The 25,929-nt window shown below is 39.6% G+C and overlaps 1 protein-coding gene across 1 annotated transcript in view; it reads right to left on the bottom strand.

The window, feature by feature from the left end:
- Positions 1–25,929, bottom strand: part of LRBA (LPS-responsive vesicle trafficking, beach and anchor containing) — a 558,585-nt gene that overhangs the window by 451,858 nt on the left and 80,798 nt on the right. Inside the window, 5 exon segments of the mRNA XM_015409048.1 lie at positions 7,571–7,763; positions 8,024–8,147; positions 14,286–14,367; positions 15,547–15,655; positions 16,607–16,699. Coding sequence (XP_015264534.1) covers positions 7,571–7,763; positions 8,024–8,147; positions 14,286–14,367; positions 15,547–15,655; positions 16,607–16,699 — 601 coding nt within the window.

The raw sequence follows: 25,929 nt of genomic DNA on the forward strand, positions 1-25,929 counted from the left end.
TTTCCTAACATTTTATAGTCATTACTAGGAGTAAGGCCCATTGTAGGAAGAAATACAACGAGCTCTAGGAAAAAGCTCCAGGTGAGTGTCCCAGTTGCGGCTGGTGGGGTGGCGGAGGGAAGGGGAAAATAGAGGGAGGCGAGCCATGTTTAGTTCCTTCTGCTTAGCTATAAGGCAGGGCTGTCTCGAATCATTTTGCTGCCCTAAGTGGGTAATGTGGGGGGAGAGCTGCATGGTAACAGGTATGGTTGATTGGGAGCTATGCAGTGGCAGCTAAGGAAGAAAAGCACCTCCTCCTATGCCATGTTTTCTGGGTTGTGGATTGTCACACACTTCCACTTGTACAGGAAGTGTGGCAGATTTCAGTCGATTCCCCCTTACCACTGCAATCCCCTGTGTGGCTTACACTCCTGTTCCTGATGGGCACTTGATCCTCAAGAACAGCCTTTCAGAAGGCTGCATCATGGAAGGATAAATAACAAAGATCCAGTCTATGAGCACGGCATGGTTCTTTGGATCCAACCCATTATCTCAAAACACTATTTTTTAATTACACAATCCAGATGTAATTAGCATATTTTTAAGAATCATACATTTTGTAGCATTTTAAACACTGAAACTACTGGGAACATTTGTTCTAATACCTCTATTAGGATACAAACAAACAGTTCCCCAAAGATTTCTAAGCCTTTGTAGTAAACAGTGATAAAGTTGGTCACTGTACAACACAGTCACCCTCTCTTCACAGTTTAAACTGTTTCAGCATTCCTCATAAATCAATCCCCCATCTAACAAATCATTTTTGTTCCTATTCTCTTTTCAATTTGTCCTCATCTGCAAGGCCAAACAAGTCAAGCAAAACAAATAGCTTTGTAATTCAACTTAATTTTATGGAATCAGTCCTGCTGAATGATACTATCTATTGAATGTCATATTTTTCCAAAACATGAACAGAAAACATCAGTTTATTTTTATTTACTGTTCAGGAAGAACATAATTTCCAAGAAATCTGTAGACATGAAAAAAGAAGTCTTAAGTATTTATATCCCCACTTATCTCTCCAATGACCCAAAGCGGCTTACATCTGTTTACTCGCCTCTATTTTATCTTCACAACAACAACACTTTGAGGTAGGTTATATTGAAAGAATGAGTTTCCTAAGGTCATCCAGCAAATTACCATGACACAGTGAGGATTATATCATATTTAGCTGGATTAAAACCATCATATTGGTCATGAAACACTGTTTTAAATGTACTGGGGTTCCTGATTCAAAATGATATACAGCTGAAGTCTGCAAATATAACCTAGTATATGCTTCACAGGCTTGACCCAATTTTTTTATTATCAAAATTACTTTGAAAATGAATTTTCAGTATTTTATAGATTCTTTTTAAATGAGTGGATTTTAACAGAAGTAAACATAACATATCTACTTTAAAAACAAAAAGATCATTTGAAAACAGCAATATATCCACCATTCTCTACTTGGATTTCATTCGCAGCAACTGAAGGCTGCACAGTGGTGATGCTTAAGGTCTAGCTTTTATGAGACACATGATAAAAATCAGGTTCTTTTTTAGTTTCTGTAATACTTCAAATTACGCTAACACTTGTTACTGAAAAAACTCATATTAAACCATATGTTTCCCTATAATGGGGGGGGGGGAGAGATAAAAAATGGAGGCAAACAAACGGTCAAGGCAACACAAAGGAATTTAGCTTTAAGAGGATTATGCACACCTTTTAAATCCTGAGAGCAAAAGAAACCAATGTAGCACAATTACACCACAAAAGCCATCACTGCTTATAAAGCGTAGTGCAGCTGTTGGAAGAGAGGGCTACAGTGACAAACAGCTTCCCTGCTACAAAGGTGGCAGGAAATCTATCAAACTGGACAATAAAATTGCAATTGAGTTTCTTTGGCTTTTTATAGCAGCTGCATGTATCTTGATGTGTAGCTCTGCAAAATCTATCCAATTTTGCAACACTGGTTTTTTTATACTCTTGTTCTTTATCAGAGAACAGTGTTCTAAATTATTATTGGACGTAAAAATGAAAAAAGAGCACTAATCCTATTCAATTAGCACTATATAGAGAGATGAACAAAATCCGAAACCATTATATCTGTAGCAAATTTTAGGGGGGGGGGATGTCTCAGTGATTCCAGGTTCCACAGCACATGGAACCTGTAAGAAAAAAATATATAAACCTCTAGTTCTTCTAACTTGTACTCCTGCAAAAAAAATTGAATCTAATAAAAAGCATCTGTATGCAACTTTCAGTATGTTTGTGAAGGGAAAAAAAATAATTCTCATGACCCTTTGTCCTCTCAATATCAAGAGAGAAATTTAGCTTAAAATCATGCAGAATTAAGAGAGCACCCTGGAAAGAAGGAATTTCAAATCAGAACGAATCAGTTCCCTCCACTCAGCGATCCTGTAAACCCTATTTGTATACACATCTCTCATTAGCACAATTCCCAGGTGCCTTCTGCCGAAATACTGAGATAGTGAGAACAGCCATTTAACCAAAGGCAGAGCAACAGAGTTGGGGAATGGCAACAACCAAGTTTGGGAAAGGAAGGGCAACAGACAAAGCCATCATTAAGGGCTACACTCAAGTCCAGCAGCACCTTAGAGAGCAACAAGATTTTCAGGGTATCTGACAAAGGGAGCTTTGACTCTCGAAAGGTGCTGCTGGACATAAATCTAGCTCTTCTACTGCAGACCAGCACAGCTGCCCTCTGACACTATCATCAAGGGCTGGCATTGTTGGTTATTTACCAAGGCGCACAGTTCACCAATACTTTCTCCATCTTGCATGTGTGCCTCCCCTTTAGGAGGCTGAGAATTTTCCACAGGCCCCTGCAATATCATAAGGGCTTCTGGGCAGGTTTCCTTTTTCCTGGTGTGATGAATACTACAGTGCCTTTTGCACCACTACCGGGGGGGGGGGGGGGGGAGAAGGAAGCAGTACTGGTTACTGCTTCACTCCTTCCAGTGCTGCTCCTATAAAGAAACAGAAGATCAACCTGAAGGTCCCTGAGATTTCGCTAGAACCCCGAGCCAATCTCTCATTTCTGAAGGAATGGGTGCCTTTTAGCTGGTAGTGGTGCTCCAGCAGTGATAATCTACAAGAGACGCATGAAGGAGTGATGTATGATATTCAGGAGGTTTTTGGTACAGATTCAGTGGATATTTCTTTATTATGACAAAAATCTGATTAATGCAAATATGAAACTTCTGCAGCATAATTGGTATTTAGCCTCTTCATATGTATAAAACCTGAACATGAAAGCAGAAGGGAGACAACAAAGGTGTGGGAGGTCCAGGGCAGAACCTTGCCTTGGAGCCATGCCCCTCTGATTTCCCCTTCCTTTGGAGGTGTCAGATAGCATTCTTTGCTTTCAGCTGGTTCCTTCCCTACCATCTGACTGCTCCCCTTAAACTCCTGCTCTTCCTCTTCTTTTCTATTAAGCCCTTTTGAAGTGTGGTGGTTTTCTTCAGCCTCTGGGTGAGGAAGCTTATGTATTTCTCAAGACTCTCAATAATCCCCACTTCCTAGCTACATGTCCTGCAAGGTGTCTGAGTCTTATGAGGGCCTTGTTATCTTTGGCAACTGACACAACTGCAGTGGGCCCCATGGCAGTTTGTCTGTTGATTGCTATAGAGCCTGGATGCAGCTCTCAGAATGCCACTGGGGCTGGAAGACTTCAGGTAGCCATACTACTAGCTTGAGCCTCATAAGCTGTTTTCATTCATTAGGAGTGTGGCTGCATGGACTGGATGTGATGCAGGATCAGCGGAGCTGAAGACAGTTCAGCTTCAGACACCAGGGCTATTTATTTAATGATGGCTTGCCAAAAAATAGGCCTTCTAAGATATAAATAAGCAGATATAACTGGGCATCCTGGACCCTAAGAATATGCATTTTGATAAAGATATAAGGGGGGGAAAATCCACCGTTTTCACCATTTAAATGTAAAAAAATATAAATTCAGTGCTTTGTAATAGTTATGGGCATGAACTGGCTCATGAACAAAAGTTTGTGATGAATTTTAGCCAGTACGTGGTTCACAAACTAAAGTTCATGGCAGGTCAACCAGCACAAACTTTCCACAAACTCTCAAGCAGTTCATGGAGGTTCATGGTGCTTTGTGAAAGGATACATTTCCAGACTGTCTCCACTCAAACAAAATATTTACCAAACTTCAAAGCAATGGGAGGGGGAGGAATTATCCAGCCTTAGAAACTCTCTTGTCAGCTTCAAACTAGTCTTGTCAGTTTCAAGAGGGATTCCCCCCCTCTTTGCCTGCATTCCTTTGTGTTCCCTTCCCATTTTCTAGAACAGATCTTGCTAAATCCCCTCCCCTCCCCCTTGCTTGGATTTGTTGTGACTCGCTGCTTTGAGAACAGTCCTTTTAAGCTTGCGATGCCAGTGGCACTGAGTTCTGCTGGGCATTCTGCACACTGTAACTGGTTGTGCTGGGCTTGCAACCTCCCCCCCAGCTTGGATTGTGATTCTGCACTTCACATCAATCCTGTGGAGTTGGCATTGCTACAATGGCACTGGGTTCTGCTGGGCACTAGTACATTGCACTGGTTATGCTGGGCTTGCACTCCTGCTTGCTTGGAGAGTGATTCTGTGCTCCACACCAGTCTTGCCAAGCTGACATTGCCACAATGGCACCGGGTTCTGCTGGGTACTAGTACATTGTACTGGTTATGGTGGGCTTGCAAAATTGCTCCCCACCTTCAGTTTCTACTGCAGGGAATCTCAGGGACTATGATTCTGTCCTGCTGGGCTTCTATTGTCTTTGCTTTTCCCCCCTCCATTGGAAACATGGGGGCACCTTCTTTGGGGGGGCCATAACTCAGACCATGTAAATCCAATCCTCACCAAACTTGGAGGTAGAGGAGAGTCAGTTGGAGATCCCCTGTGAGTTTGGTCACTCTAGCATGCTGGAGGGTGTTCTACCACGTCATGAACTGAGGTTCATGACAGGTCATGGTTCATGAACCAGGCATGCCACAAACCAGGCATGAACTGAACTGAACCTCATTTTCTTGGTTCATGCCCATCACTACTTTGTAAAGGAAGTATGCTGTTACATGGGAAATCTTATTCCAAAGTGGTGATTACTAGGGGTGTGCAAAAAAAAAAGCCTGTATTATTCAGGTTTGGGTATATTGAACCTGAAAGATATCAGTATTTCCCAATATTCCCAAATCCCACTATTGTTATGGTATTTGGATTCAGGAAATATTCAGGTTTGTCCAAAAAAAGTTTTACTTCATAATACCCTATAGGGACCATTACAGTCAATACTCCCCATAGGCGATAATGGAGAATCAATTTGGGGGTATCTGGGTCTCTGAGGGGGCTGTTTTTAGAGGTACAGACACCAAATCTGCAGCATAGCTCCTGGTGCCTCTTATCAATAAAAACCCCCAAGTTTCAAAAAGACTGGACCAGGGGGTCCAATTCCATGAGCCCCAAAATAAGGTTCCCCCATCCTCCATTATTTCCAAAGGAGAGAAGATATTTAAATGGAATGCATTCCTTTTAAATGCCTTTTGTAAGCTGCATGACAAGTGAACTCTGAAAGCAGTGAGTTCACCCAGAAGGCATTAAAGGGAAGGCAATCCCTTTAAACACCACCTATCCGGTGGCTTTGAAAAATCCCAAATATTTTTGGGATTTTGGGGGGTGACCATTTTCAGAAAGCCAAATCAGTAGCCCACTCAGTAATCAGCTGAAATGCCTCCCCTCCCCCCAAAAATACCAATAAGGTATTTTGGGGGTATTTTTTTTGGGCTCAGTTTATACGGAGTGCACACCCCTAGTGATTACATCCTAGGTAAATGGATTAATAAGTAATATTTACAAAATGCTCTTGAATTTAAATCAGGCAGAATGTAAGTTTAAAAGAAAATGGGATAAAGTCTGGAGATTTACCTCTTCAAATCACCAATGGATGTAAGAAAAAAAATCAAACCATTTCATTAGCACAAATATGAAAGGTAATTTTGAAGAGCAGAGTCAGTGGTATTTAACCCTTTGCAATTATGTACATACACACACTTTGAATGTGCAAGATGTTGGAAGTGTGAAGAAGATAATGCAGGACTATTTCGTATCTTGTCCAAAAATTAGGCCTCTTTGGATATAAGTAGTGAATAAAATAAGAAAACCTATTAACACTGGACTTAAAGACTATGCTTTGATTTTTATTAAGGAAAAAAAAGTGTGTATAGCTGATTTCTTAATTAAAAAGACATATTACAGGAGGGCAACATATGTAAGAAACTTATGCAGTTTATTTGGGGAATATGAACATGATAGATTTTGGATAATATCTTTTGGTTTGAGAAACATTTTTGTACTATAAATCTCCTGGTAACAAAAAAAAACAGAAAAAAGACAATGTTAAAAAGAAAATAAATCCCTTCAAATTGTTTTGTAATAATTAATTATGAAGGAATATGAATTTTAAAAGTTATAAAATGTATGAGGGAAACAAAAAGGAAAGGAAACACTGTAGTGGCTATCACAACCATATCCGAAAGTCTGATTCTCAATTGAAAGAAAAAGTTACTATGACTCTTGGGAAAGGGTGGAATCCTGTGTGTGTTTTAGGATCCAACCTAGTGGCTGATCGGTAGAAGCCGTTTATGCCGTAAAGTATTAGAGAAAATTGAAAGTGTTCTCTAAATTAATGTAACTCAGCCAGTACATTATCTGGAAACCTTTGCTGCTGATCTGTTCCTTAAAATCTACTTGTAAATAAAGAATTCTTCTTTGTTGTTTATATATAATTCCTGCCTCAGTGACTTCCATATTCTATTTGAACATCACAAAACGTACCTCAAAGCAGTGAACCCAAAGCCTAGACACTCCCTATCTTTAGAACACCTGGTAACTGAGGGGAAGGCTTATGGTTTAAGATAAACTTGGGTCCCCCGAAATCATAGGAGGCTGTGTGGGTCTCCTCAGTTGATAGAAACAGCCTGTCACAGTTACGACTATTAAAACTTTTCCCACCAAGGATGCTAAACAGTATCCAAGTAACTGGATTTTTTCCCCTTATGCATATAAAAACTTTTTGTTCAGCTTCCTTTCTGTTCTTTTGTCTGCAAGCAAAGTAGATTTTGGTCACATGTCTTTATTAGACTTTAACAATTTGTTGCACAGCCACTCGGTGTTACTAAAAGGCACCCTTTTAGCCTACCGATAGACAAGGTGCGCCACCTTGTGTTTCAAACTCACGTAATTCTACTGCACACAATAAAATAGCATAAAACACAAAGCTTTGTTAAAAATCTGATTAGCCAATCTAGCACCAAGTTCTCACATAAGGTATATTATAACTGGACACCAGGAAGCATCACAAATCCAAACACAATTCTCAGAAAGATCAATTATTCTATGTTTAGAAGTTCTGATGTATTTATTTTTTGCTGTGTAAACTTCAGTGTAATTATTTCCTTGGCTTATCATAAAGGTAGAATTCCTTAAACAGAAAAAAGTTTATAAAAAGATCTAGACTTTTGGGGTGGTTACTCACCTTTGAATGTGTGATTGCCAGGGTATCAACCCAAACACGCCAGCCACCCCACTCATACTTTACTGCATGGTAAAGTAATATCCGAAAAATGGTGTACACCATTTCTGTTATCTTCTGTTCATCAGAATTTTTTGGATGGAAATAACATAGGGAAAGCATCCATTCCTGCCATACAGAACACTGTAGTAAACTCCTGCAACATTGAGATGTATTGTTAATTTATGCTTTAAAAGAAAGAAAGCATTCCAATACCTAAAGGGATTTGTAGGTTTGATGACCATAAAATAAGCAGAATGAAGCAATTCAGAAACATTTAATACAAAATTTTCTGCCCTAAGGTGGAAAATCTGCAATAGCAAAGGAAGCCTATTTGCTCATTTTTAAAAAGGATTTTAGCTTTTTATAAACTGGAGATAACGATTTCTAACTGTAAGTGCATATGTATCCACTTACCTCCTATTGTCTCTGCTGTTATTAAAAAGCTTAATCATATCTGAAAGGAAAACTCGATGGACTTCCATAGTTTCTGGGCACTGAGGAGAGTTACGCAGCAATGTTGCAATAACTTTCAGAATCTCTGGAAAAAAATGTCAACAAAATAGCTTTAACACATTTGAAAGTTAGTCAGACTCTTCTTTTTTCAGTTTTTTGAAGTTAGGATCAAACTATGTTCAACAGTGGAATAATATGACTAATTCCAGACTATTTTGCTCTTAAAAAGACCTAGGGTTAAGATATGAGTCTCTTTACTCTCTACCTACCCATCAAAAATGGCTCTCCAGGCTGTTTTAACCTACTATAGATGCCTTTTTCCCTGTAAGGAAAAATCAGGAAAATGGCAGTTGGGAAAAAGTAAAAAATGTAAAACTAAAACTCTAAGGGAGCTGGAGATACCAAACTAAGCATTCATTTCTTCCACCCTACTGATGAAACAGGTAACTCAAATATCTGACTGATTCCATTAAAGCCAGCTTTGGGGTGCTTTGCATGCCCTTTCCAATCCAGTGTTCAGAATATGGTTGCCAGTTTCCTGGTGGGGTGGGGAATCCCTTGCCCCCTGCTCCTATTTCCCACCATCACTCAAAGCAGCAGCAGGAGAAAATAAAGTTTAAAGTTTCCATTGGTTTTACTATAGTTTCCAGCAACTCCTAGAGAGGTGTAACCACTTGAGTTTTTCCTGGAAGTGACATCAGTCTTCTCTAGAAATCACCAGAAACGCTATGGTATTACCACAGAATTTCTGGCAATTGTTAGAGGAGTGTGATGTTACATCCTGGGTTACCTGGGAGTGACATCACACCATCTCCAACAGATGCAACCCCATGCCCACTGTTTCCCACTGGCTGGCAGGCCAGTCATGGAAACCCTACTTGGCAACAAACAAAAATGTAACATCAAGGGCTGGTTTCCAGTTATTTCCACTAACAGAAAGTTCTTTACTTAGCAGAACAGAATGTCCCTGCCACTCCCCTGCAGCCCACTGATCTCTCCCAAATACTTCTCCAGGAAGACAGGTTACCCACAAAAAGAACATGAAGAGTGAATTGGAGATCTGCAGTGGAAGAGAGAAGACTGCCAAAACCACCCACATCCTTCCAATTACCAGAAACTATCACTGTGATAGAAGCACAACAGAGAGAGATCCATCCCCAAGGAACATACATTGAGGGAAGTCTTCTTTCACCACATATTATCTGCTCTACACATCAGAGCACATATGATATTTACATTGCTCATACATCAGGCATGAAAACCATATAGACTTTTTAAACAGATGTGCAAAAAGAGTACAACAAAAGTCTGCCATTTTTTCATTTCAAATTCATCATGAATTTTGACAACTGAAAATTATTAATATAACACAGTATAATACAGTTTTAAAAGCAAAGCTGCAAAATGTTTGATTAATATTGATTTATTTAAAGTTGTTTGACCCTGCCACTCCTTCATTCAAAACGGCTGTCAATCAAGCAATTATTTAAAAATGCTAGAAGGATACAGTAAAATCTCAAAAGAAACAACCAATAAAATTTACAACTGATGTGCACAGAAATCAGAGTAACCAAGTCCAACATCTTATGGTCCAAAAGTCATTCTAAAGAGCATCATCTTACTTTTTCTACACAAAGATGGTAGGATGAACCCTCTTGGGACCTTTACAGGCAGGCAGTACCAAAATACTGAGACAACTAGGATCTACTGCTCTAATTTTGCAGAAGAGATCTATACCTACTGAGCAGAAGGAACAAGACCATCCCAGAAGATGAGAGTGGGCAAATGTGTCTATAGATGGAGAGATGGTCTTTCAAGTGTGGTTTCAGACCATACAGAGATTTATAGATGTTGTAATAAATATCACATTGAATTGAACTTGGACACAAATAAGAAATCAGTGAAGTTCTTTTGCCTTACTCTTAAATACTAGTGGAATGAGCAACAGCATTTTCTGTAGTTTACGACTGACCTTCCGAGGGCACCTTCATGTAAAACAGATTACAGAAGCCTAATCTAAAGGTTATGAAAGCATGAACTGACATTAGGGAACTAAGAAAGCCCTGACAATAAGTCTTCCAAAACATTTAGTTATTTGTAGCATCCAAAGCTGCTATTTCTCAGCTGAAAAGTATTTAATCCATTATGTGTCCAAACAGATCTGGACTATGCTGTAGGAACAAGCAAACAAGAACGGCAATGTATTGGATACACTGGCCAATATTTTGTTAAGTGAAAGAAATAATGTCATGAGAAGGCTCCTAAGGAATTTGCTATCAAGGTATTTCTGATTTGAAAGTATTTGGAACAGCATCTGACTATATCAGAAATATTTATCATGTGAATGGGAAGATGTACAAAGTTATAGAAAACCTCTCATCTCCTTATACAAAAGAACTAGACATAAGACATATTTGAGAACCAAGGGCAATACTGTTCTTGTAAAATCTGTATTGCCTGCTATACATACAGGACACTCTTCCTCAAAATGTTTATTATTGTGTTTTCTTCTTTACTCCAAGACACATTCATAGGGTTGCCAAGTCTACTTACCGTATTTTCCGGCGTATAAGACGACTGGGCGTATAAGACGACCCCCAACTTTTCCAGTTAAAATAGAGAGTTTTCCAGTTAAAATATAGAGCTGTGCTGATGCTTCTGGCGTACCGGCGTATAAGACGACCCCCCACTTCTGAGAAGATTTCCCTGGGTTAAAAAGTAGTCTTATACGCAGGAACACATTCAGCTTTTATAGATTAAATGTTAAATGTATTTAACCATAAATAGCCATTTAGCACTTTTCCTGAATGTTCAAAGCATTTCATGTACACTATCTCAATCTTTACAATAAATTTCCAGATGCTACCTCAGTACATAAAAGAACAATTATTGAAAGAGTGAAATTGATACGAATAGATATATCTAGATGGAGAAAATTAAATATCTGGGAAGAATGTTTGCAACCAAAATGAATGTGCTGCCAAGGTTAAACTTTCTGTTCCAAATGTTACCTATATACAGAGAAGAAAGAATATTGAACGAGTGGAAGAGACAGATAAACCAATTTATATGGAATGGCAAAAAACCAAGAATAAGTTTCAAAATATTACAAGATGAGGAAAAAAGAAGACGATTAGCAGTTCCAAACATAAAACTATACTACCAAGCAGAGGGCCTGGTCTAGATTGTGAATTAGATTAAAAACCTAAGGCAAAGAATAGTAAGATTAGAATCAGCAGACCTTTATGAAGGCTTACACAATTACTTATGGATCAAAAATCTACTAAAAAGATTATACAAGACAAAAGTAACATAATCAGAAATGGACTTTTGAGAATATGGTTTGTACGTCAGAATTTATCGAGCCACCCCAAACTCTCTTGTTATGTCCCCAGTAGAAGTATGCCACAACAAGAACAAGAGAAATAAAAATGCTTTCTTAACATATGGCATGATGTAAATGTTCAGGGGAAAATCAAGTTATGGTAAAATATCAGAGATGAAGGTGGCTACAATGGCTACTACATTATCAATCACCCTCAAGATTAAAGAAGATCATGAACATTGAAGGTGCAGCATTAAGAGACACGACTGAATTTGAACAGCTGGTTATAAAATAAAAAGAACATTTACTCTGATAGATATATAAGATCTTACTCCAGCTGAAAACAGAGGAAGAACAAATGAAAAAAAATGAATGGATGCAAAAATTAAAAAAAACAGATATCTATGCAACAGTGGGAAGGACTATGGGGAAAAGATATCAAATTTACAGACAGACAGAGAAAATTGGTATAAAATGTTTTTCAGATGGTATATAACTCCAAAAGACACTGAGAAAGCAGATAAAAGTTACAAAGAAAAATGCTGGAAATGTCAAGTATAGCTGGAACCTTTTTTCATATGTGGTGGACTTGTAAAAAAGCAAAAAGATATTGGAAGGAAATACACAGAAAAATGCAAAACAAGAACATGCTACTAGGTGTACTGCCTAATACATTACCAATTTTTTTAAGAAGAGATATTCAAATACATGGTGACAGCAGCTAGAATTATCTACGCAGCAAAATGGAAACTAGATGTCTGTTCACACTTAAGAAAACTGGGAAAACAAACTTGCTGAAAATGCAGTATTGGCAAAATTAACAACCTATTTGAGAAACAGGTCAATTACAAAATTTGAAGAGAGATGGAGTGTGTATTATGTGTACTATGCAAGCAGGATACAAATTTAGAATGAGAAGCAGTTTAAAATATTATATACTGCATGTTAATGAGAAATATAATAAGAATCTATTTTAAATGTACTATCCTGAATCTAAAGGAAGTGGAATCTGGGGAGAGCATCTTCCAAATTTCCTTATTATCAGATATATTATATTCCTGCAAAAATTAATAGTGAATATGCAGTTCATTGTAATAATGAAGAAATCAATGATGTAGTTGCAAAACAGACATCGTTCTGAAGGTTTGAATATAATTTGAATATAATTTGAATAATTTGACGTTTGAATATAAATGTCCCCCAACATACTATTGTATGTTACAGATAATACCTTAATAATAATGAAGAGGATGTTGGAGAGAAATATTTTCTGTTTCATACATTCTGTTAAATATTATATTTCTTGCTATGCATAAACATGTTGCATAATCCTTTTTTCTTTCTGTATCCTTTCTCTACTGTTATTCTGTGTCTAAATAATCTTTAGAACAATTTTGTCAAGCACACTATTATCTGGGGTGGAAGAAGCACTGGAAAAATTGCAGTTTGTCAAAAGCAATCTAATCAAGTGTATGGCTGAGAGGAGAACTAAACTGGAGGCTTCCAACTCATATCTGAAACTTCTGACCACTAACTTTGCAGCAGTTTTCAGTAATCGAACAAGGCATTGCACTGAAACTCTTTTCCACTACTTCAGAAGCGTAGAAATATCAAAACAAGATAGAAATGTAACTTCGTCCTATCCAACAGAGTTTGCATACACTTTCAACCTCAAGAACTGTAGTACTACTGAGCAGAATGTAATTTAGTATGAAAGTTGTTTCCAACCTTTATCTGACATCACTGAAAATGCTAGCTTGAATATCAAATATCCAGCTCCTAAATAATTGTTTCATAGCAGCAGCATATAACTACCCAAATATGGTCAAGTAGGTTAACTTAGACTGCGGTCACACGGAGCGTAAGCCACGCTTCAGAGACGGAAGAGAGGCGGAGTTTCCTGGCACGATCACAGGGCAACATCTGGCAAGTGTAGAGCTCCCGTCGGTAACCCGTGGCTAAACGCCAAAAACGCGGAGTAAAAAACTAGTACCTTGGAGGTACTAGTTTCCGGAAACCGCGGGGCAAGGGCGGGCGTATGATCGCATTTCCGGAGGTAGTTCCAGCGCCCGCCCATGTCCCCTAGCTAAAAGGTTTTGTTTTTCTAGTCCCCACGATTGCGCACAAGCACCAAACGGAGCATGCGCAAACGGTAGTTAAATAAACAAACACACAACGTACGTCGTGCAGAGAAGAGGAGAGCAGCCAGAAGACAGCACCAACGAGCGCATGGCTTGAGGTGAGCGACAGATAGGTGGGGGAAAGGGGGCAAGGCAGAAGATGGCCCAGAAGAGGGGGGCGTGGTGGCAGAGTAGGAAGTCTGCTTGGGGAAGGGGTAGTCAGGGCGGAGGGGGCTGGGCCATGCTGCTTTGCCCTCTTCGCGCGCCCCACCAGCTGGCTCCCCGGACTGTTGCCCTTCCGGACCTACTGCCCACCCCCTGCCTGCCTCACTGGTGGAGAAAACGCCGTGCCCGACACAATGCCACACCGCCCAGTCGGCAGCTGGCCCCTCCTCTCCCCAGCGCCGCTTGGCTGGCTGTCTCTGGCAGCCCCCTCCTCGCCTTCCCTCGGCGCGCGGCCCCCGCTTCTTTGCCCCGAGGCCCCACTTCTTTGCCGTGTGATCCGCACCTCCCCTTAACCACGGGACCTCCACAGGACCTCCACGGGAGGTCTGATCGTGCAACCGCGCTTTAATGTTCCCCGGGGCAAACAGCCACGCTTCCCCCCCGCATCTTCCTGGCCGTGTGACCGCGGCCTTAGAAATATACATAACCCTCTAAAGGCAAAGGAGGACACAATCTTCCTAATTATCTCAAGTGAAATAATTGCCTAAATGATTACATGTAAAAGTATACACAACTGTTTCATAGTCTAATATTAAAGAAACATAATACTTACGAGGATTTTGAATTTTCATTGTTGAATCTGAGTCAGGATGCTGCTTATGTATCACTTGGGTACAAATCTGTTCAATAAGTATCTAGAGAGAGGAGGAAAGCAATGTGAGGCTAGAGGAAAACTTAATCTAACATGATGTATAAATATCTCATTTCTTGCACAAGTGTTGCACCATGGAACCAAAGTTACAATTGTATGAGTCCCTTCATGTAGTCATTATAAAGTCATCTTTAGTAATTATATCATGTATTTATTTATATTAAATATTTATCAATCTGTCTGTCTTCTCAATCTATGGAGACCCAATTGATATCTAATAGTCAAGTAAAGCCCCTTTGTAGATTGAAAAAAATCCACAAGGGGGCGCTTCCAAGGCAAAAGTTTCTGAAAACCCAAGGGAAACCCCACTTTTGCAGAAAAAAATAGAAAACATGGGGAATATGGGTTTGAAAACAATAAACCATGTCTGTGCATGTACTGTCTTTCAAATGCAAAACAGTTCCTTCACTGTCGAGATCTTGCAAGAATACCTTGTGAGACCTTGGTTGCCATTCTGTAGTGTGAAGCAACCCATCACAACAACAAGGTATCTAATATTGTGATGGGTCACATCAGCAGCAGCAGAGCCTAGAAGATGCAGGAGATGGTGGAGAAAAAGAAGGAACAGAAACAATGGTTTGGGTGGAAGCAGGTGACAGAGTAGGAGGATGATACAGGCAAGAAGTAATGAGCATGGAAAATGATTTGGATGGGTGGGCAAGTGAATGTAGTGAGGACGTGGGGGGGAAGCCAGAATCTAATTGAAGGGAAACTGAGGAAGCCAAGCAAGAGATACAGAGGAATATAAGCTTGTGGGTCTCCCTTTTCTTAAATACTATTTTTATGTATTTACTTCAGCTTTTATTTTAGAAACTACAATTTATCCTGAATCCTCATATCTGATGGCAAGATAAAAACAAGTTAGCAAAGTGAATTTTGAACACAAAATAGGTTTTTAATCTATAATAGAAAGGTGCATAGCAACATAACTACATCAAGCTTACAACTTCACTGCAAAAATAAATATTACTGTTATTTTATTTTCAAATGAAATGTATTATATAAATTAAGCAGCACTTCTTTGAATTTAAAATAAGAATATGAACCCACATTTCCACTATCACCTGGAACATATTAAAACATAAATTAATTTTAAAACAGGACCTATGTAATTGTGTAATTAGGAGGGGTAGATTCTAACAATAGCATACAGCAAAAGTACCTCGAACAGCACGTTGTATGTGGTCATAGTAATTAAGTTTGTTTGAAGCATAAGCCTCTCAGCCAGCAATGAGAACAAACCATGTCCAAGCATTACTTCAGCTTTCCTCCTGCAATTACATGACAGATTACAGAAAAACAAATATGAGTAATGCTGTTAATTTCATGACTATTTTTCAGCAAAGGTCAGTTCTAGCATGGTATTCACTAGAATCCTGCTTCTCTGTTCTCCTCCCCAAGTCTTTTTCCTGATTTTCCTTGTTTTCTTTCTGTTTGGGGAATCTTAATTTTCTTTAGGCTATGATAATGGGGAATAAAATCACCCTGAGTCTTATCTTAAAACAGGAAACATAATAGATATACCAATATTGATAAATATCACGCAGGTTCTCAGGTTTGCCCAAAGGTCTCAAGATTAAAATCACAGACTTCAATAGAATGGTTAGAGAACAACACCATTTCTCCTGAAAATTGACAACTACATAACATCTAATATGAGCAAAAATAAAAATAAAAACCAGTTATAAAATAAAGTTCTGATATTAGCTTTCAAAACAATATTCAAAAGAAGTTTTTTGTGTCTTAAAGTTTGGGCTGACAGGATAAATTTGTTGAAGTTTGCAATGACTGCACAATTGTCATAACTGAATACAAAATATGTCAATAGTATCTCTCCTCTAGTCCAGGGGTCCCCAAGGTGCCCACTAACACCTTTGCTGAGGGCCAGCAAATGTTTTTTAGAAAGTGGGGGAGGCCAGGTGGGGCTTTTGCCCAGCAAGGCTCCTGATTGGCCATTGGAGATCTGGTTGTTATCAATGTTTAAATAGACAAATAAATAGACTGTAGATATTTAAAAATATTGCTTTGGCAGCAACTGCTACAACAGCACAAGAATATTCCCTGTGTGACTGAGGGTAAGCTGCAGCAGCCATTGAATGGCAGACTCCACCTCCTGCGGCAGCCATGTTGTGGCAGTGCTCACCATGCTGTGTCCAAATTCCAAAGGTGTACACAGGGCCAAAAAGGTTGGGGACCCCTGCTCTAGTCTATGCAATACGTACTTGGGTGCCAAATGTTTTAAGAAGTATCCCAGGACTTTTAGAGCTTGCACTCTGATCCCTTCACTTTTTGATGCAAGAAGTTTGTAGACAACACTAAATGAGGAAAGGAAAGAAATAATTTACTAAAATAACATAATACATAAGCTAAAGTTAATAAAGATTAAAACTCAAAGGCTATACTCACCAGTAACATCCATCAACCAGTAACATCCATCAAGTGAGACTTATGTCCATATAAACAATTATAGAAGTGAATGGCGCTTATCTTTAAACCAGTGGTACTAAATGACTCATTACTAAGGTGGTACCAGGAGTGGACTGGGATATTAAAGAGGTCCAAGTGCAAGCCAGCTGAGTGACCACTGTGGCACTACATGCAGGAGCACTTAGCTCAGACCTGGTCAGCACTAAGTGGGAACTGGCTTTACCTATTACTGGCCCCTGGGGTAGTGGCAGAACTACCAGGTCTTGACACTGCTTGGTCCTGGCTGCTACCAGCTCTCCAAGATGCCAGTGGGCCCACCAGCAACTTTCCCTGTAAGCTGAATGGCCAGCCCACCCCTGGGTAGCACTCATATGTCATGATTAGCTGAGGTTATTTTTATTTATTTATTTAGAAAACATATCTGCTGCCTTCCAGCAACCTGTTCAATACAGCTCACAAAATAAAACTGTACAATGAAATTGTACAACTACATTTAAAAAACCATAAAGCCATAAAAACATGGTGTATTGAAATAACCAGAGTTACTGCAGATAATGAAATTTAATCAAAGCCTTCCTCAGAAATCCCAGGCTGTCTGCTGGCAGTGAGAACCAACTGAAATAGGCTTTGCAGCAGCGAGCCTACTTAAACTAGAATATAGCCAGGATGCCCGCATGCAGACTAAAAGACTAATAAGACAAATCAAGATCCACAAGGCAGGATAACACTCGGGTTAAGAATCTCAGATTGTGGTCCTTGTGCTAGCTAGAGCTAGTGAACAGCCTGCATTCAGATACCACACTAAACTAAAGTTTAAACAAACCATAATTTAGCATAGCAACCAAATAAGACTAATATAAGCTTCACTGCTTTTAGTGGAAATGTAGCCATGGCTACTTTTAGCTGGACTGCAGCCAAACAAGTACAATGTAAAAAAAATGGTCTTAGTTCAAAATGACCAAAAAAAATGCATATTAACACACAGTGTACTGGGGGTTTTTTTGTTTGTTTTTAATTACAAAATAGTATAAAGTATAAAATCATAGCACTCCAGAACATTAGTTTCTGGCAGGTACATTATATGAGTTCTTTCCAAATACTGCCACCTTGCTCAGTTCACAGGGTAAAAAAAGCCCAACACATTTATTAGCAGTTCTGTGTTCAAAGTGACAGACTCAAAAGCTCGTAAAAGCCTCAGTCTCTTGAAAGGGGAAAACTTATGCTAACAGTAATATTTGACATGTGTCCCTTGCTAGTCATTTGTGACAGCTTTCAGAAGAGTGGGGAAACTAATGCTGTCATCTGACATCCTTTTCATTTAACTCACACACTGTACTTGAAGTTATTAAGAAAAAAACAAGGGTTAATTCTAGACATATTAGAATTTTAGCAAAGCTGTCTTGTACCAGTCTTCTGTCTCCATTATAAGCTTGTTTTTTATCCTTCCACTACCAGATTCCTCACTCAGATCCTGAAAGCTGTTAAAAGAAATTCCTATCAAGTGTGAAACAACTACAGTATTTTACAACATATGCACAGAGTAAGCCTTGTTGCTGCCAGACATGCTTTTTTCACTGTAATTAAAAGTGACAGCCTGCAGACATACCAGTAACAACCCACTACATCCAGTGTTGGCAAATATTACATAACAACAGCCACTTATCTGAACTTTCTGCTGTCAAAAATCTGACAGGAATACAATATTCACTCTTCCATCCATGTTATTACTCTACCATTCTGCATAGAATATTTAACAACATGATTATGCAGTTTTCCCTCAAAGCTAAACTCTCTCAGTGAACTGATGACATAGGACTAATTTAAACCTAAGCTTCACAGTCTTAGAGCATCTAATCCTCTGCCATCCCAACAATATGTATAAACAAGAGGAAATGACAATTACTTCCCTTGCTAATATGGATTGCAAAGCAACATAAAACATGGTTCTGGGGCATGGAACTAGATCACATGGAATCTGATTACATGCTAAAAAGCAATGCAAGAACTAGGTCATCAGTGGCATTCTAAGGGTGTGATCACACACACTAAATAACCCACTTTCAGTGCACTTTCCAACTGAATTTTACTGTGAAGTGGCAAAATCCAGTTGGAAAGTGAACTGAAACCAGATTATTTAGTGTGTGTGAGACCACAGCCATAGATAAGAAATAATTCATTTTAAACATCTATTCCATAAGCTTTATGCAGTTTACAACTAATTAATACTTACAGAATAGAGGTTTAAAACTGATTAATAAAAGATAAGTCATTCATAAAGGACTATGGTTCAAAACACTGTGGCAAGTCAAAGTTTTAAACCACAAACCAAAAAGCTCCTTTTGCAATACCAATATGGTTATTGTCTTTTTATTTAGAACAGTACTACCCCATGATACATTACCAGCAACTCTGAACAGCTATTTTTCATGCAGTGGAGAGATGCTCTGTGGGGGGAAATACACTACAAGTCCCATCAGGCATATAGTCTCTCAGGTGTCAACTAGACCTAGCAGCATTGAGTCCACCATGGGGACACGTACACCATTTTAAGGAAGAAATCCCCTTTGTTTATAAATGTTATGGGTGGCAATCCTGATCAGGAGAATTGTGGGGGGGGGCACCTGCTCCCCTGCCTGCACACCCTTTTCAAGAGCCCAAATACTGGGAGTTTGTGCTCTTGAAAATGGGGGAATGAAAAGGTAGACACTCTCCCAAAAATGTAAGACAAGTAGTAATACTCATAGGCATATATTGAATATATAAACACATACAGCATTTCAAAATAATGTTCAAAAGAATGTAATGCACATCATACAGTCACATAAACCACAGACTGATGATACTTAAAGTGGTAGAATCCAAAATAGTCCACAATCACAAGCCCTCCTAGGGGCAATAACAGTCCATAGAGAAAATACTGTCCAGTATACCCCGACGGTAGCATACGTTATCTTAAGACCGTTTCAAAGACAAAGGCAAAAATACTACATTTTTGTCTGCTAGGCTTGATACCATTGAGTTCTGAATTTGCTAAGAGGCCTTGTACTCCACTTAACAAGAAATAGTATTTTGATGTATGCATGGTCATTGCATCTACCTTGATTCACCATACCCTTTGATGAAGGATTGTCTTTGAAACCCTCTGAAGATAACATACACTACCATCGGGGTATTTCTCTATGGACTGTTATTGCTCCTAGGAGGGCTTGTGCTTGTGGACTATTTTGGATTGTACCACTTTAAGTATCATCAGTCTGTGGTTTATGTGACTGTACGATGTGCATTATATTCTTTTGAACATTATTTTGAAATGCTGGGTTTATATATTCAATACATGCCTATGAGTATTACTATTTGTCTTTAAAATTTGGGGGGAGTTTCTACCTTTTCATTTCTAGATTTACACTCTCCCTTCCTGGTTAGTTTTGTGCTTGACAATGGGGGGGGGGAAGAAGCCCCTTTTCATGCCAGTCACAATCAGTATCGGCCGGACCTCAGGGATGCCAGTCACATATAGTTAAGCCATTAGGATCATATCCACTTTCATTTAGTATGCTAGGTTGTGAAAATTAAAATTATTAGAACTGTCATAAGGGACCCAAATAAGCCCAGATCTTAATGTGAGAAGTTTCCCAAATAAGCCAACATTACAGCAAATGGTTGCTTTCCCTGTTGGCACTGTAGGCCAAGTTTTCTACAAAGGAACAACAAAACATAGGAAATCCAGCTTCTGCTGTAATAAACGCAGCATCTGTTCTAGAAATTCAACAGCCTAGTCATGTTTTCCAAAGGAGAACATTACTTGTAGACTGCCCTGCAGATGCTGCTTAATAATTAGCTAAGAAGTTTCTTTTTTTATTCTGTAGCATTTATCATTCCAGAATAAGAAACCCAAAACCACTGTAGGAGAAGTGACTGGGCCATGTTCAGGATTTTGCCTTTTATCACAGGGCTGGAAAGCTAAAAGCCTTCCTTGCCATGGGAACACCTCAAGAATTTCAAAGAAGAGGTGAATGTCTTGGTCTGAGCAAAACAACAGATTCAAGAGGGATGGCTTTACAACCACATCAGAACTTCTTATGGGTCCCTTTTAAAAAAGCCATGTTGTCCCAATCCTACATGCCCAACTGTATGATGGGGTTATGCCTGGAGAACCTCCCCTTCAAATGCCCTTTTATATTGAAGAACAAATGAGTGATATGTCCGTGATAATGTTTTGCTTCCAAAGTTTTGTTTCTGAGGGAAAAAACCAAGCTTGGTAAATGTGATGAAATTGCAAGAGCTCAGAGCAGGGGGGGGAAGCCTTGTTTTATTTCAGAGTAAAAATGGCTACAGAATGGGGAGATGGTTTATATTGCTCTCCCATTCCCACTCATTTACTGCAGCCTACCTATAGTGAGCAGGCTGCCTACATGGTATCTGTGCCTGAAGCTAGAAAAGGCAGAGGTGCTTAGGACAGTATTCCAGAAGTCTGCTCAGTGGTGGAAAAGAAAATATGGAGCAGGCAAACTAGGATCAGTTATATAAGTTTGGTAGACTGTGCTTTGCATAACATCTGAAAAGGCATACAATTAAAATAATAAACATACTGTTTTTATCACTAATTGAGTCAGGAAGACCAACATACGCTACATGCCACTGCCCTAGAACTTTTTGGATGCTAGAATTCCTTCATATTGTTTTGAATTGCTTTTCGACTTGTTTAAATTACATTTTGGTGATGGCTCAACAGGTGAAGAAAAGGAGATTACTCAGCAAAGACAATTTGCAAGTATGGCAAACTTGGAAAATCTCTTATATGTTTTTCTATCAGTTCCAAAGTTTTGTACAGAAATTTCTATCCTGCAAAAACAAGTCCCTTCCATTTTTCTTCATCTGGAGACTTCAGAAAGTAAATTCTCCTGGTGTTAATGGTACACCATGCAATTCAGACAGGCATATTAGCGTACTCCATATATGCTTTATATTTTTATTGATTTTTATGCTTCTTTGAAGGCACTAAGAATTTTTTTCCCTGTCCTAAGGAAATATCTTCTAGTGCTACTAGATATGTACTGAAGGGGTGGAAGAAAAAACTGAAGTCATAAATTATTCAGCAGCAGCATCTCTGCTGCCACTGCTTTCAGAAACCTAAGCCAATCTTTGTAATAGTACTTCTAAATACCATGCTCTCAAAGGCTGATTAGCTGGACTTGAAGATTGTAAGTCTCAAAGATGCAGGTATTCTGAACTGGTCACAAGCGCAAGATGCAGGCAGGTACACACCAAAGTTACCGTTTCCCTGTCTTTACAGTCCAACAAAACTATGCTCACTTTCCTAATTGCAACTAAATTCAAAATGGTGTCCTAAAATTATATAATATACATGACAACAGATTACAAGGATGGGAAACATTAATGAAATATATTTTTCTCTCTGTTCTATGTATGTGCCATCAAGTCACAATGGACTTATAGTGACCCCAGCAAGGAGCTTTCAAGGAAAGCTAGAAGACAAGGTAGTTTTCCATTGCCTTTCTCTGCAGTCTTCCTTGGTGGTCCCCTATCCAAATACTGACCCTGCTTAGCTTCTGTGATTTGATGAAATTGGGCTATTCCATACAATTCCATATCCCACTCTCTGTTCCAACACAGGAGAAATATTATTGTTTCTAATTCTGAACCAGTGCACAGATTATAGATTTAAAAATCCACAGGAAGGAGGAAAGGACAGACAGAGGGGATTTCTCACACATACATATGCTAGGAGGCTAAAACATCCCAATTTTTTTAAATAAATTGTAGCTTTAAGAGCTCTCATTGGCCATTTTGGGGATTGCTAGGCAACCTTAACACTACTTACAAGCTTTCCAAGCCTTGGTTTCTGTAAAGCAAAGTCATGGAATGGAACAAAGGTGGACTGGGAAGCCAAAACAACCCGGGAAAAGAACCTGCCTGTCATGTTCCTTGATGGAAGAGGACTTGCCAGGGCCAAGCCTGATGGTGAATCACAACCCACACATGTTCCCTGGGCCCAGAGAACAGCACATGATCTGGGTCCAATGACCAGTATATTACTTCTGCAACTTGGCCAGACTTTTGCTGCAGAGAGGCTGATAAAGGGGGGAAAGGAGGGAAACCTAACAACTGGGGGGGATAGCTAAAGGTAGTTTGATTGGTGAGTGAGGAGAGAAGGAAGCAGGAAAGTGGGAAAGCTGTGGGGGCTGTTGGGGAAGGGAAAGAGGAAATAGAGGGGGGATACAGGAGAAAAGGGAGCTGCGGTGGCTCAAGTGGTTAAGATGCTGAACTGCAGGCTGTGGAAGGTCAGTAGTTCAGCAGTTCGAGACCCGAGTGCCACATGACGGAGTGAGCTCCCATCTCTAGTTCCAGCTCCTGCCAACCTAGCAGTTCAAAAGCAAGAAATTGCAAGTAGATAAATAGGTACCACTTCGGTGGGAAGGTAACAGCATTCCATGCGCCTTGGTGTTTAGTCATGCCGGCCACATGACCACGGAAACATCTTCGGACAGTGCTGGCTCTTTGGCTTTGAAACGGAGATGAGCACCACAACCCTAGAGTCGGATTCGACTGGCTTTCCAGCAAGGGAACCTTTACCTTTACAGGAGAAAATGAGATGCTCCTGCAAGTCCCTGTGGGGCCCCTGCTTGTTTGTTTATATTTATAAGATGTGTTGCCAGAGGCGCTGCCTTTTACTCTTGGGTAGCCTCAATAGCAAGGGCACCCCACTTCTAACCTGACCCAGAGACCGACAGAAACTCAGGCCAAGGAAGGCACTCCTGATTCTGAAACACAGAGCTAGCCACGGCTCTGAAAAAGGTCTCAATTTTCAGATGACAGGCAACCTCAGAGCAAGCCTCCAGTCTTCCCCCTCCACCCAGCAGAGATTATGCTTATGGAATGACAATGAGTTCTACCAGGTAAAGTATCTACATTTCTAAAGTCTATTCAAAAGCCGCTTGGCAAATAGCTCTGTCTTCAGTAATTCTTCGTACTGAATATTTGTTTTTCCTGCTCTGTCCCTCAGGATACTGGGATAAACCAATCTATCATTCAGATGTTTAGCCCATCTTTTGTCTATACTTGAGAGCCTTTTCAAAATACCTGGGCCAAGACTATTAGTGGTCAGATAATCCATTTAACTAGCCACCCAGCACCTGGCTTCTATTGTTAAATCCAGACCCTGCCTCTCTGGAAGCTCACTGGTCACATCTAGGCCTTGCCCATCCTGATGCCACACCCCCCTGGGACTAATCATTGGTCCAGGTAAGCTATTGTTCTTACCTGGGACCAGCCCACAGGGCCGCCCATTGGTCTGCATTGTCTTCCAATGGGTATATCCCAGTGTACACATGGCCTCAGACCATGTGTTTTCTGCCATGATGCCACCTGGGAGGCCACCCCTGGAACCCTCTGGGTTTTGGGTCACAACCCTTCTTCATGGACCTCTGCACATCTGGACAGGTAGTATCACCCCATAACCCCTCCATTAGATATCAATCACCTCTTCTTCCTTAAGTCTGTATTGTGTGCGTGAATGTTTAATTATTGTTTGTGTGCTTGAGAATATTTAGTAAAGAAATCCTTATTTTAGCCACCCAGTCTCTTTGTCTATTCCTGGGTTCTTGGGAATTCTAACTCTGGTATACACAGGTCTGACCCTATAGTTATGCCAATTGCATATTAATATCATAATTCCCCAATCTTTTATTAAATAATAGAGCAATTTGGCTAACAGATGCTTTTAAATACAATGGATGCCAAAGCAATTCACATTTAAAAGGTAGGACAAAAGACATCAAAACTAAGATACAAGAGGAAATATGAGAAGAGAAGAAGGTTGGATTTATACCGCACCCCCTTCACTACCCGAAGGAGTCTCAAGAGCAGCTTACAATCCCTTCCCCTCCCCACAACAGACACCCTGTGAGGTTGGTGGGGCTGAAAGAGCTCTCTCAAGAACTGTACTTCAGAGAACAGCTCTGAAAGAATTTATGACTGACCCAAGGTCACACCAGCAGCTGCATGTGGAGGAGTGGGGAATCAAACCCGATTCTCCCTGATTAGAATCCGCGCTCTTAACCACTACACCAAACTGGCTCTCTCTTTGAATGAGCACTCTTTGAATGCAGCTGGGATGAAATTAATGGAAATTAAAGGTCGGAGGGAATAGGTACTGAGACAGAGTTGCATACAGACACAGAACCACCCATGATATAGTAAGCCTCTGAAAACAGTATACTTCCTTTTTTATCTACCTAGTATATTTTCCCACATCCCTTCTCCAAGGAGCTCAGGGTGGCATGTATACACACAGACATACATATATTAATAATGTGACACATATGACATTTTAAAAAGCATAAAGGGGAAAAACTAGCAATGTGAAAGTCACTTAAAAGTTATACTGAAATTATTTGGGGGGAAAACAAATGATACAAGAACCTAAGTGATTTCTCACAGTGAGCTTGCTATACACTTTTCCCTATGCTAGTTAATAAAAAGGAATGCCTATCATTACTTAAGTAAAAACAAATACATGAGAAACCTTATATGATATTCATTATTCAGAGTGCTTTATTATTTTCTAGCATATACCATATTACCATACAAATGATCACCAACAGTCAAGACCACAAATAAAAAAGCAGCAGTAAAGAGGGGAAGAAAGCAATTATGAACAAGATCTGGTGACTCTTGAGGCAGGGAAAGTTATAATATGTAATATGATATAACCCAAGGTTAACCAGTAGTTGTGACAAAACACGTAAAATGAGAATACTTTCATACAGAAAATAAATTACTGCTCCCAAAACTGTTTTAACAGTAACTCTCTTATTTGACTGTATGTTTGTGTTCTCTCCTGACATCAGCACTGACTTTATTGAAGGGAAAAAGTTCAAAATTGTGATCACCTATGGAGCTATAAACCAATGATGACAGTTTCAAACTCAACTGACGTATGACTCTCCAGTAGTATGAACAGTCATGCATGTATGCAGGAAAGGGATGAAGAACCATTAATGTGAAGACATAAAAAAATGTAAACAATAGAAATAGTTTGGCTTTTAATGAGCAAGGACAAACGTATGGTGGTGCAAGCTTGGGTGGGGCTCAGCAA

The sequence above is a fragment of the Gekko japonicus genome, unplaced genomic scaffold, assembly GCF_001447785.1.
Source record: "Gekko japonicus isolate JY-2015 unplaced genomic scaffold, Gekko_japonicus_V1.1 scaffold24, whole genome shotgun sequence".
NCBI lineage: Eukaryota > Metazoa > Chordata > Lepidosauria > Squamata > Gekkonidae > Gekko > Gekko japonicus.